The sequence below is a fragment of the Neofelis nebulosa genome, chromosome 8, assembly GCF_028018385.1.
Source record: "Neofelis nebulosa isolate mNeoNeb1 chromosome 8, mNeoNeb1.pri, whole genome shotgun sequence".
Classification (NCBI taxonomy): domain Eukaryota; kingdom Metazoa; phylum Chordata; class Mammalia; order Carnivora; family Felidae; genus Neofelis; species Neofelis nebulosa.
In genome coordinates, this window is record NC_080789.1 from 137073861 (window position 1) to 137087700 (window position 13840).

Genomic DNA, 13840 nt, shown 5'->3' on the forward strand with positions numbered 1-13840 from the left:
TTATGTTGTGCTTTTCATCTCTGTGACTTATTTTTTTGTAACTGGAATTTTATACCTCTTAATCCCCTTTATTTCACGCGCTCCTCCACCCACCTCCCCTGTGGCAACCACCAGTTTATTCTCTATATTTAAGAATGTTTGGGGGGCGCCTGGGTGGCTTGGTCGGTTAAGCGTCGACTTCGGCTCAGGTCATGATCTCACGGTCCTCGAGTTCAGGCCCCGCATCGGGCTCTGTGCTGATGGCTCAGAGCCTGGAGCCTGTTTCAGAGTCTGTGTCTCCCTCTCTCTGACCCTCCCCCGTTCATGCTCTGTCTCTCTCTGTCTCAAAAATAAATAAACGTTAAAAAAAAAAAAAAGAATGTTTGGTTTTGTTTTGTTTTTTAGATTCCACATATAAGTGAAATTGTATGGTATTTGTCTTTCTCTGTCTTATTTCATTTACCATGATACCCTCCACATCCATCCACATTGTCACAGTGGCAAGATCTCATTCCTATTTATGGCTGAGTAATATTCCCTTGTATATATATCATAGCTTCTTTATCCGTTCATCTGTTGATGGACACTTGGGTTGCTTCCATATCTTGGCTATTGTAAATAATGCTGCGATAAACATAGGAATGCGTATATCTTTTTGAACTAGTGTTTTCATTTTCTTTAGGTAAATACCCAGTAGTGCAATTACTGGATCGCATGGTAGTTCTATTTTTAATTTTTTGCGGAACCTCCTACTGTTTTCCACAGTGGCTGGACCAGTTTGCTTTCCCACTGCCACCATACTGTTTCTTTTTCTCCACATCCTCACCAACTGTTGCTATTACTTGTCTTTTTGATACTAGCCATTCTGATTGGCATAAGATGATACCTCATTGCGATCTTTATTTGCATTTCCCTGATGATTGATGATGTTCAGCATCTTTTCATGTGTCTGTTGGCCATTAGTATGTCTTCTTTGGAAAATTGTCTGTTCAGATCCTCTGGCCATTTTTTAATCTGTTTTTTTTTTTCGGTGTTGAGTTGTACAAGTTCTTTATATATTTTGCATATAAATCCCTCATCAGATATAGCATTTGCAAATATCTCCTCCCATTCACTACCTTGCCTTTTTGTTTTGTTTATGGTTTCCTTTGCTGTGCAAAAGTTTTTTATTTTGGTATAGTCCCAATAGTTTATTTTTGCTTTCCTTTCGCTTGCCTAGGAGACACATCCATAAATACGTTGCTAAGACTGATGTCTAAGATATTACTACCTGTGTCTTCCTTTAGAAGTTTTATGGTTTAAGGTCTCATACATAGGTCTTAATCCACTGTAAATTTAGTTTTGTGTGTGGTTTAAGAAAGAGGTCCAGTTTTGTTCTTTTGCATATAGCTGTTCAGTTTTCCCAACACGATTTGTTGAAAGGACTGTTAAAAAAAAACTTTTTCCCCACTGTGTATTCTTGTCTCCTTTCTCATAGATTCACTGACCATATGGGTGTGGGTTTATTTAGGGGAGCTCTATTCTGTTTCACTGATATATATGTCTGCTTTTGTGCTGGTACCATACTGTTTTGATTATTATAGCTTTGTAGTATATCTTAAAATCTGTGATTATGATACTTCCAGCTTTGTTCTTCTTCTTCAAGATCACTTTGGCTATTCAAGGTCTTTGTGATTCCATACAAATTTTAATATTATTCTAGTTCTGTGAAGAATGCTGTTGGTATATCGATAGGGATTACACTGTATCTGTAGAGTGCTTTGGGTAGTATGGACATTTTAACAATGTTAATTCTTCCAATCCCTGAGCACAGAATATCTTTCCATTTGTTTCTGTCACTTCAGTTTCTTTAGTCAATGTTTTATAGTTTTCAAAGTACAGGTTTCACCTCCTTGGTTAAGTTTCTTCTTTTACTTTATTCTTCTTGATGCAATTGTAATTCAGATTGTTTTCTTACTTTTTCTTTCTGCTACTCTGTTATTAGTGTACAGAAATGCAACACATTTCTGTATATTAATTTTGTATTCTTTGACTTTGCATTTTCAGTTCTAATAGGTTTTTTGGTGCAGTCTTTAGGTTTTTCCAAATATATGTCATTTGCAAATGTAACAGTTTTACTTTTCCCTTATCAGTTCTGATGGCTTTTATTCCTTTTTCTTATGTGATGGCTGCAGCTAGGATTTCTAGCACTGTGTGGAATTAAAGTGGCTTGAGTGGACATCTTTATCTTGTCCTTATCTTAGAGAAAAACTTTTAGTTTTTCACTATTGAGTATGGTGTTAGCTGTGGGTTTGTTATGTATGGTCTTTATTACGTTGGGGTATTCCCTCTAAACCCACTGTTGAGAGTTTTTATCATTAAGGTACATTGTATTTTGTCAAATGGTTTCTCTGCATCTATTGAGATGACCATGTGTTTTTTATCTTTCCTCTTTTTAATATGGTATATCACGTTGATTGATTTGCAAATACTGAACTACTCTTATATCCCTGCAATAAAACTCACTTGATTGTGGTGAATGACTTTTTTTAATGTATTGCTGAGTTCAGTTTGCTAATATTTTTTAAAGATATTTGCATCTGTGTTAATCAGAGATATTAGCCTACAGTTTTCTTTTTTTTCTTTTTTTTTTTTTTTTTTTTTTTTGTAGTTTTGGTATCAGGGTAATCCTGGCCTCACTGAATGAATTTGGAAGTTTTCCTTCCTCTTCTGTTTTTGGTATAGTTTGAGAAGAATAGGTATTAACTCTTTATTTATTTATTTATTTTTAAGAGAGAGAGAGAGCGAGAGAGAGAGCGAGTGCACGAGCAGGGGAGGGGCAGAGAGAGGGAGACACAGAGTCGGAAGCAGGCTCCAGGCTCTGAGCTGTCAGCACAGAGCCTGACGTGGGGCTCAAACTCACAAACTGTGAGATCGTGACCTGAGCCGAAGTCAGACTGAGCCACCCAGGCAACCTCTCTTGTACTCTTTATTATTTCCTTCCTTCCACTATCTTTGGGTTGTTTTTTTTTTTTTTTTCCAGCTCATTTAGGTGTAAGGTTAGGTTATTTATTTCAGATTTTTCTTGTTTTCTGAGGTAGGCCTGTATTGCTCTGAAGTTTCTTTTTAGAACTACTTTGTGTCCCAAAGATTATAGATCATTGTTTTTTCATTTTTATTTGTCTCCATGTATTTTCTGATTTTTTTCTTTGATTTGTTGACCCGTGCATTGTTTAGGAGCATGTTATTTAGCTCTGTGTGTTTGTGGGGCTTTTTAGATTTTTTTCTTGTAGTTGGTTTCTAGTTTCATACCATTGTGGTTGGAATGGAGACTTGCTATAGCTTCAGTCTCCCTAAATTTATTGACACTTTTTTGTTGCCTACATGTGATGTATTCTGGAGAATGCTCCACGTGCATTTGAGAAGAATGTGTATTCTGCTGCTTTGGGATGGAATATTCTATACATGTCTGTTAGGTCAATCTTGTCTAACATGTTCAAAGTCACTGTTTCCTTATCGACGTTCTGTCTGGGTGATTTATCCATTGATGTAAGTGGGGTATTGAAGTCCCTGGTATCATTGTATTACTGTCAATTTCTCCCTTTATATTCCTAATATTTGCTTTATGTAATTTAGTATTCCAATACTGTGTACATACATATTTACAATTTTATGTCCTCTTGTTGGATTGATCCCTTTATCATTATGTAGTGCCCTTTTTTGTCTCTTGATCCAGTCTTTGTTTTAAAGTCTATTTTTCTGATACAAGCATTGCTATCCCAGCTTTTTTTTTTTTTTTTTTTTTTTGGCTTCTATCTGCAAAGTATGTTTTCTCATCCCTTTACTTTCAGTCTGTGTGTGTGTTTAGGGCTATGAGTCCCTTGTAGGCAGCATATAGATGGGTCTTGTTTTTTTGTTTGTCTTTTGTTTTTAATCCATTCAGTCACTGTCTGTCTTTGGGTTAGAGTATGAAGTACATTTACCTTTAGGGTAATTATTGATAGGTATGTACTTCTTGCCATTTTGTTAATTGTTCTGGCTATTTTTGTAGTTTTCTTCTTTCCTTCTCCCATTGCTCTCTTTCAGTGTGATTTGGTTACTTTCTTTAGTGTTATGCTTGGATTCCTTTCCCTTTATTTTTTGTGTATCTACCATTGGTTTTTGATTTGTGTTTATTGGGTTCATATAACCTCTTATGTGTACAAGTCTATACTATGTTGATGGACACTTAAGTTCAAACACATTCTAAAAGCACTAAATTCTTACCCCTGCCCCACCTTTTATGTATATGATGTCATGTTTTACATCTTTTTATTTTGTGAATACCTTGGCTAATGTTTGTAGATATAATTTTACTACTTTTGTGTTCTAACCAGCCTTTTCACTTTATAAGTAATTAATCTACTACCTTTAATATACATTTGCTTTTATCAGTGAAATTTCATCCTTTCATAATTTTCTTTTAATTATGGCCTTCTATTTTCACTTAAAGAATTCCCTTCGAAGTTTCTTATAAAGCTGGCCTAGTGATGATGAACTCCTTTAACTTTTGTTTGTCTGGGAAACTCTTTCTCTCTCTTTTATTCTGAATGATAGCCTTGCTGGATAGAGTATTCTTGGTTGCGGGTTTTCTTCTTTCAGCACTTTAGATTTTGTTTGGTTGTTTTTTGTTTGTTTTGTTTTGTGTGTGTGTGTGTGTGTGTGTGTGTTTAGAGAGAGAACGAAAGAATGGGGGAGGGGTAGAGGGAGAGAGAGAATCTTAAACAGACCCCATGCTCAGCATGCAGCCCAGTGTGGTGCTCCATCACATGACTCTGAGATCATGACCTGATCTGAAACCATGAGTCAGACGTTTAACTGGCTGAACCATCCAGGTGCGCCTTCTTTCAGCACTTTGAATATATCATGCCACTCCCTCCTGGCCTGAAAAGTTTCTGCTGAAAAATCAGCTCATAGCCTTATGAGATTTCTCTTGTATGTAACTGTGTACTTTTGCCACTTTTAAGATTCTCTTTATCATTACTTTTGGCCATTGTAATTATTATGTGTTTCAGTGTGGACCACCTTGGGTTCACCTTGTTTGGGGCTCTCTGTGCATCCTGGATGTGAATGGCTGTTTCCTTCTGCAGATTAGGGAAGTTTCCAGCTATTATTTCTTCAAATAAATTTTCTGCCCCCCTTTCTCTCTCTTCTCCTTCCCATTCTCTAGAATGCAAATGTTATGCTTGATGGTGTTGCTGAGTTCCTTAACTTATTCTTATTTTTTATTGCTCTTTCTTTCTTTCTGCTGTTCAGCTTGGTTGCCTTCCATTATTCTCTCTTTCAGATTGCTGACCTGTTTTTCTGCATTCCCTGCTGTTGATTCCCTCTAGTGTATTTTTTTCTTTCAGTTACATCTTCAGTTCTGACTGGTTCTTTTTTATATTTTCTGCCTCTTTAATGAGGTTCTCACTGAGCTCATCTACTGTTTTCTCAAGCCCAGTGTGTGTCTTTATGGCTACTCCCTTGAATTCTTTATCAAGCAAATTGTTTATTGCCATTTCATTTTGCTTTTTAACTGTGATTTTTATCTTATTCTTTCATTTGAGACGTATCCCTCCATCTCCCCATTTTGCCTGTCTGTGTTAGTTTCCATGTATTAGGTAATTCAGCTACATCTCTTGGTCTTGAAGGTAGTGGCCTTGATCAGAAGAAGTCCATTGGTGTCATGTAATTCAATTCCCCTGGCCACCAGAATTAGGAACTCTAGAGGTGTCCCTGGGTGGGCTGTGGACATCCTACTATTGAGGCTGAGCCATAACTGTCTGTAGCCCAGCTGGATGCACTGATCCACTTTGCCTGCTGTGGGTACACAGGGCAAGATTTATTCCCCATGCTGTTGAGAGGCCTGTCTGAAGCTGTCGTGGGGCTGTTGGTGTGTGGGGCCAGTAGTCAGCCTATCTGTCTGCAGTTAGCATCTCTGTCACTGCTGCAGGTACATTGAGGGGCAGGGATTGCCCTTAGAGACTGAGCTGTTGGCACTGTGGGTGCCTGGTGTGTGGAGTTATCTCCCCTAAACCCCAGAGGAAGAATTGCTTTGGAGTGGTACTGATCCCTACTGGGGCTTCCAGTTGGGGGTGGTGGGGCAATATCTGCTTTGGAGGGTGTACAGATTGAATGGAGCAGGTCCACAGGTGAGTGCTAGGGCAGGGCACATGGTACTTGCAAGATAGATGGCTATCTAGGCTTAGGAAGGGGAAGATCCCTGACCCTCCAGCACTCATTCTAAGAGTAGTCAATAAATCTCCTTCATCTATACCTCCCGGAACTTTTTAAACTGCTGCTTCTGTGCTGTCTTGGGTCAAGGTATTATGGTGGTTCTTTACGTTCTTTATGGTAGGTACTCAGTTTCCTATCACCCTCCTGCCCTCTCCAGGGTTAAGGCTGGCTGATTTTTAAAGCTCCTAATTTTAAACCCCACTGTTTTTCAAAGCCAAATGTTATTGAGACTTGTCTTCCCAGTACAGGTTTCCCATGCCAGGGATGCCTTCTATGGCGTCTGATCCTCTGGCTTCCTTGTGCTTGTGGTGCCCTTCCCATTTGTGGCTAGACTCACAGGGGTTGGGTTCCCAACCACGTCTCTGCCCCTTCTATCTTTCTCAGTGTGGCCTCCTGTCTATAGTCAACTGTGGAAGGTCTGTTCTGCCAGTCTTCAGGTCATTTTCTGTGTTAGTTGTAGGGATGTAGCTGTTACTTTGGTGTGCCCAGGGAATGAGGTAATCCTTCTACTTTGCCATCTTCCTCATGACTCCCTGTGAACTCTTTTGGAAGCCAGAATGGCATAAATTGCCATTAATTTACATGGAACAATTTTTGAGTATTCCCTGAACCAAAAACCACCTTAGGCTTTCTGATAGCTTAGAACACATGTTGCTAATGGAGGCCCAGATGCTCACACAGTTCAAAGCTCTGGCAGCTGGATGCCGAGGTGCTGAGTGCAGATCCCGGGTAAGGGGCTGGATGGCACCACTCTCGCTGCTCTGGTGCACTGGCTCTGTCTGCTCACTGCAACACCAATGTTGAATGTTGTTTGCACTTTTCTTTTTTCTGTAAAAGAGAAAGTCCTGTCCAGTTTTGTTTGCTTGTTTGTTTGTTTTTTTGGTTGGCAAAAACAGGTAGTGATGTAGATCTTTCACAAAAGCAAAGTGACAAATGCAAGCTTTCAAAACACGGGCAGTTCCTATAATTATTTTCCTTGGACTTAAGGAGAAGATGAAAGTTAAATTTAGAGACTGAAAATAAAAAAGGTCATTCCAGCCACAAAGAAGACACAAAATTATGTGATATGCTAGAGGTGCTGTAAAATAGCAATCATATCACAATATATAAATGTACCAAGTCAACATGTTGGACACCTTAAATTACCACAATATGGTGTGTCAAATGTATTTCAATAAAAAAGGAAATAAATGTTATAAGGGGGTAGGAGGAAGGTTCCAAAAAGCTTTCTGCACCTGTTCTGTCATTGGGTGAGGAATAAATTGGCTGACCTTGAATACGGGGATAGATGATGTGATTCAGATCTTCAGTGATCTGCTTTTCATTTCCTGATCCCTCACATGGAAGCCACAGGAATCAATGCCACTGAGCCTGTGAGCCATGCAAGTAGCTGAGAATCATTTTTCCTCAAATTTGGTTAAAATCTCTATTTGTCCATGATTTGACATTATTTAAAGCGCTCATGTGTTTTGCATGTATGGACTTCTGCTGATTGGAATGTTCCTTAAAATGAAATTTCTCCCAGTCAGTTGAGTAGATAAGACTGTCTTTGCCCTGCAGGGGACCTTTCCCCCCCATTTTTGTGGATGGAGCCTCAGAGTGGGAAGTGGAAGAGAAAGTGTTCTCAAAGTAGCTAAAATGCCCCCTCCATTGTTCCTTGTTTACTTTTAACCACTGGCTTGCTATTTTCAGAGCCTCAGGGAATCTCTTGGGAGTCTCCTTCGGACGGGATGGAGAACATACGCCATCGTCCAGAACCTGAACCGAACATAGAAAGACCATCTCTACATATGAAGCTAAAAATTGAGGATTTTATCTTGCACAAAATGTTGGGGAAAGGAAGTTTTGGCAAGGTATGATACCATGCTGTAGAATTCTACAGACCAACTAACAGGAATTGAAAAGCAAAGCTCCTGAACTCATTGGAGCAGAGCAGGTTGTGGGTGTGTAGAGAGCATTCCTGTGCATTTTTTGACTGGGTAGAGAGAGGTCTGATTAAAAGGAAATCTGGAACTCTAGGGGATAGTGGCCTCTGCTTCCTGGGAATCATTGTTCCCAAGCCATTTTGCTTCAAAGGTGTATATCCCATACACTTATGAGTGTGATGTATATGGGTATCAAAGAAACGGGAAGCTGCCTCAGCCAGTGTCTATAGTTTCTATTTCATACAGGTTTTTTTTTTGGTTGTTATTTCTCTTTTGCTACTTTCTCAAACTTGGAGAGTTGTTTTACATTGAATGCAATTTTTTTCCTAGGAAATGTCTTCAGTCTTGGATTAGTTTGCTAGGAATAATGTAACAAAGTCTCACAGACTGAGTGATTCAAACACCAGACATTGGTTTTCTTATCATTCTGAAGGTTGGAAGTCTGAGACCTAGGTGTTGATAGGGTTATTTCTTCTGAGGTCTCTCTTCTTGGCTTGTAAATGGCCATCTTCTCCCTGTGTCCTCACATGGTCGTCCCCCTGTATCTGTGTCCTAATCTCTGCTTATAAGGACACTAGCCCCCCAGTGAACTTATTTTAAGTTGATTACCTTTGTAAAGACCATATCTCCAAATATAGTCACATGCTGAGGTACTAGGGTTTAGGGCTTTGGCATACACATTTTTTTGGAGGGGGCACAATTCAGTTCATAACAAAGCTGTAGCTGGAGAGTCATGAGAAAAGTTTCACGGGGGAAAGTCCCTCCTCTAAATTCTTCCTGCCACACACTCAAGTTACGGGCTGTCTCTGTCAGTCACAGAAGACGAGAAGAAAAGGAGGAAGATGACATAATTTAACCATCAACCGTCAGTGATGGAAAATAATTTTCAAGTTCGCGAATGTAAAGAGGGATACCATGGAACATAGGCCTTGAGGTTATTCTAGATGCCAAGGGTATCTACTGTATTAATTGTTCCCTTCATTGTTGTACATTCTTGGATGAAACTCCTAGGAAAATTTTAGCCAGAAACTACCATTCTATAAATTTGTGTATCCAAGGCCAGCAATATGCTCTGCACCTGCTCGCCAGACTTTGGGAAATTCACCCAGTTTATTTAATAGTAAACTAGAATGCAAATAAGCATCACCACAGCTGAATGACATTGTGCCGCAATTGGGTTGGATTTAAACATCAGTGCATTGCTTTTGGCAAAATGCATTCTGCCCTGCAAACTAGCTGATATCCATTAATTCTCTGAGTTCATTTCCACAATAATATGAAACACAGCAGGCTCATTTGCTGTTAATCTGTGTAATAAGCAATTTTAAAGCCAGTCTTCATTATAATTTAGTACCAATTAATGTGCAATTATAACCTGTTACCAAAAATTGAAAGCCCATTATAGAGATGGAAATTGCCTTTTCAGCTTCTTTGGCTATGGCTGGTTTGGGGATGTTTTATGGAAAGAAACAATTACCAAAAGACTACTTTTAATTGTTAATGAAATGTTTATCATTCTTTGTTCCCATGTGGGTTTCTATATTTGAACAAGGTTAATAAGAAAGACATTAAGTTAAACCTACAAGCCTTCGTAAAATATCCCAAAGGACACTGAGAGCCTTAGGGTGTCTTCTGTTCTATGTCCAAAACAGTATGCTCTTGCCATCAGGACCCTGAGTCCCTACAGACTGAAGAGGATGGGCCATGGGGCCCTTGGAAAGGAGAATGAAACACAAAAGCAAAATGGAGTAACCATATTTCCCTTTCTCACAACATTAAGAACACTCCAAAATTTGTTTTTCTTCTTTCTTTTGGCTTTATACAGGAAGTATGGTTTCTCAACAAAATGGTAGCCTCCATATTCTTATCTCAATGTACTTTGCAGTCCAGAAAAAAATAGCATTGTTTTCTGGGTATATGCACATCATCCATTTGCCTGCCTTCTCGTAAGTTCTGTGCCCTCTGTCAAGCCAGCTACCCCAAAGCTAGCTATCTGCACCATATCATTTTTAAACATAGACACGTGCATTTTCAGTACTGGTTTAGTGTCATTGACTTCGACATTCCCTAAAAGTCAAGAAACAAATGACAAGTATTCTTAATAACTGTCATTTAGAGAGCATTTTATAGTTTCTAAACCACTTTCCCATGTGGTAGCCATTTGATATTCACGATGGTCCTGCAAGTTAGAGAATGTCATGACAATTATCTCTTTTACACATTAGGAAACTGAAGCCCAGAGAGGTTAATTGGTTTATCCACATTCCCACAGCTAGTAAATGTCTGTGAAAAGAGACCCAGGCTGGAGTTTTCTATTTCCAAATGCCACGTCCTCACAACTGTCAGTCATCTGTTGCTGCATCATTTGCAAAAGTACAAGTTGTAGAAACTCCCCATTATGTGCCATCTGGTGTCCTTTCATATAAGTCATGAAATCCAGTAGAAAAAGTAAACTTGGAGTTAGATTTTTCCACTGAGGAGCTCCATGAATTTGAGCAAGTGAAATTCCTCTTTGAAGTTCGTTCTTTTTATTATTACTACCTGTCTTGCAGAGAGTTCTGAGCTAAGAATTAGATTGCACATGTAAAGGGTAGCAGAGTGTCTGACACATAGTAGGTCCGAAAAATGGCCTTAGGTCTATGCCATCAGATGAAATGGTGTATACTCTTTAGGCACATGAGGAAAACTCTATTCCCCTTGTATTATAATTTCACCCTGAAAAACTGGGTAAAACTCAGAGCTGAGTTTTATGCTCATTTGCACTGATGTTTCAAGTATAATCAGGTCCTCCTCTCTGCTACTTGCTGCTGCTTTCTTCAATATGCACTTAGTGTCTGGGAATTTATATTATAAATTTACTCAGGTCCCTGGGCAGACAGGTCATACTTTTTTACACAGAAATTTTCAGGGCCTGAGAATAACCCATCCAATTGTACAGTAGTTTTGTGAATGCCTTGGAAAGGTACACAGCAAGTGTGAAACTCCTAGGTAATATCCCTGATCAATGGAGTGCTCTATTTTGTCCCTGTCAAGGGGAAGGAGGGGGTTGGAGAAGAAATCCTCTTTGTTTCGCCCAACACAGATCTCAGGACATGGTCTCTTCTTTAATGAGTGAGACCAAATTCTAAAATAAAGTTACTTCTTACCTTTGCTTCTAGGTCTTCCTAGCAGAGTTCAAGAAGACCAATCAATTTTTTGCAATAAAAGCCTTAAAGAAAGATGTGGTTTTGATGGACGATGATGTTGAGTGCACAATGGTAGAGAAGAGAGTTCTCTCCTTGGCCTGGGAGCATCCGTTCCTAACGCACATGTTCTGTACATTCCAGACCAAGGTAAGACTTCTGCTCAGACAACACTTCATCCACCTCTTGCCCAGCAAATGTGCCTGTCTAAGCCGGGGGCCTCTGGTGGCGCCCCCCTTGGGACATGTGGGGAATTGTCCCCATATTTTTCTTTACCTTTCAGCTCACCTTCCATCTGTCCAAACAAACTTCTTCTTCTCCAAACACCAGTGAAATACTATTTTGAATTGTTTAACATAGTCTGTTGAGAAGGGGCTTTCCTTCTGGGTTTGTCTTTTTGCTTGTTTTTTAGAATTTGGTTTAACTTCTGTAACAACCAGGATTCTAGGCAGCCTGTGCCTTGCTTGACAAAGCAGTGCTTTGTGAGGGAGAAATACATGACACTGTTTGTTCAGCTACCATATGTGTACTTGAGGAGACAAAAGTTGGACAGTAGGTCAAAATGCGTGTGTACTGTTATTTTCATATATATGGGCCACAGAGAAACAGCCCATACAGTGGGCTATCAGTGAGCAAGGCCTGAGCAGTGAGGTAAAAAGGTAAATTTTGTCAGAAGGTGCTCTTATTCTGGGAGGATTCTCTTCCTGTTCTCTTTATGCCTTAAAAAAAAAAAAATTCAGGACACCTGGGTGGCTCAGTTGGTTAAGCATCCGACTTTGGCTCAGGTCATGATCTTGCGCTTCATGAGTTCAAGCCCCACATCAGGCTCTGTGCTGACAGCTCAAAGCCTGGAGTCTGCTTCGGATTCTGTGTCTCCCTCTCTTTCTGCCCCTCTCCTACTCGTGCTCTGTCTCTCAAAAATGAAAAACGTTAAAAATTAAAAGAAAAATTCAATTGCCTCTTTTTTCAGACCAAAAACTATTCAGGATCATTTTAGAAAATTTGGAAAATTAATGAAGAAAATCATTTATAATCTCACCATCTCGGTATACTCACCACTAATACTTTGAAGTTTAACCTTCTAGACTTTTTCACTCAGTGGATTTTGTAAAATTAAAAATAGAAATGGGAGTGCCTGGGTGGCTCAGTGAGTTAAGTGTCCAACTTCAGCTCAGGTCATGATCTCATGGTTCATGAGTTTGAGCCCCACATTGGGCTCTCAACTGTCAGCACAGAGCCCACCTCGGATCCTCTCTCTCTCCTTCCCTCTCTCTGCTCCTCCTCTGCTCACTCTCAAAAATAATAAATTAAAAAATTTGAAAAAATAAGAAACCCATTGTAAATACCTACTGTTCTGCAACTGGTATTTTCAACACTCTCTTATATACATTTCCCCACATCTATGAATATTCTACAATGTGATTTATCTCACTAGAACATTCCTAACTTTCTGTTCTGATTTAAATAACACTGAAGTGAACATCCTTGTGGACCGGTCTTCATGCACCAGCATTATGATTTGCTTTTCCTTGTTTACTCTCTTTCACACTTCCGCCTTGTACATGGCCTAGAATAATAAGCAGACCCATGTGGGACTGTGTGGTTAAGACCCAAAGAGCATGAAGACTTTATTCTCTTATTCCATTTCAAGTCTGCATGATAATGTTCTACCTTGATGTAAGTATAAGTAACAGAAGGCGTGTAAGCTGCCCCAGTCACGGAAAGCAGTAGTGGGGAAACCATGGGAATCTGTCGGAACATGTGGATGGCAACTAGGCCTTTTATCACTACTTCTCCAGTCCCCAGTAGATGCTCAACAAATGTTTAATGAAGGAATAAATGCATAAATACACGTAGATAAGAAAAAGAGAAATGAGATTATTTTTGTAAGTATTTTTAAAGGACAATAAAATATTGTAAGGCTTGTATCAAACTAAATACACCTTAATAATCATATATAGTATCCAAAGCACCACAGAGGATATGGAAATATATAATATAGTTCCTGACCTCAGGAATTTCATACTGTAATACTAGAGGGGAAAGAGAGATACTTCTAACGGTGGTGAGTGGTATGAAACTGCACAGTGCAGACTCTACATTCCAGAGCTGAGAGAAACTAGAAATTAGAATATGAGTAGGGAGAAAGGGTCTTGGGCAGTAAGAGGTGTGGTTGGTTTCAAGAGAAAGCATAAAGGAATGAAGGGATAATAATAAGGTAGGCTCATTTTCTGCAGCAAGAAGGCATTTGGGATTTCTGATAATGAGTTAGAGAGATTTTTCTCCCAGAAATGTCCTCCTGGAGATCACAAATATCTGTCAATATGTTACTGAAACACAAGGTGAGGGCTTTGCCATGCACTCCTAATCTGCGTTCCAAATTTTCTGTGCATCATGGGATACATGATCTTACTTTTTCTCTAGAAATATTGTAAGGCTTGTATCAAACTACTAAATACACCTAAGACCAGGCTTCTAGAAGCATGATGTAATCACATTTCATCTGGTACTTTCTCC

The 13840-nt window shown here is 39.3% G+C and overlaps 1 protein-coding gene across 3 annotated transcripts in view; it reads left to right on the forward strand.

The window, feature by feature from the left end:
* PRKCQ (protein kinase C theta) overlaps window positions 1-13840 on the forward strand; it is a 188043-nt gene that overhangs the window by 81002 nt on the left and 93201 nt on the right. For all 3 annotated transcript variants that reach the window (XM_058681961.1, XM_058681962.1, XM_058681964.1), the window contains 2 exons: window positions 7909-8069; window positions 11300-11473. In XM_058681961.1, the coding sequence (XP_058537944.1) occupies window positions 7909-8069; window positions 11300-11473 (335 nt within the window). The remainder of the gene's footprint in view (window positions 1-7908; window positions 8070-11299; window positions 11474-13840) is intronic.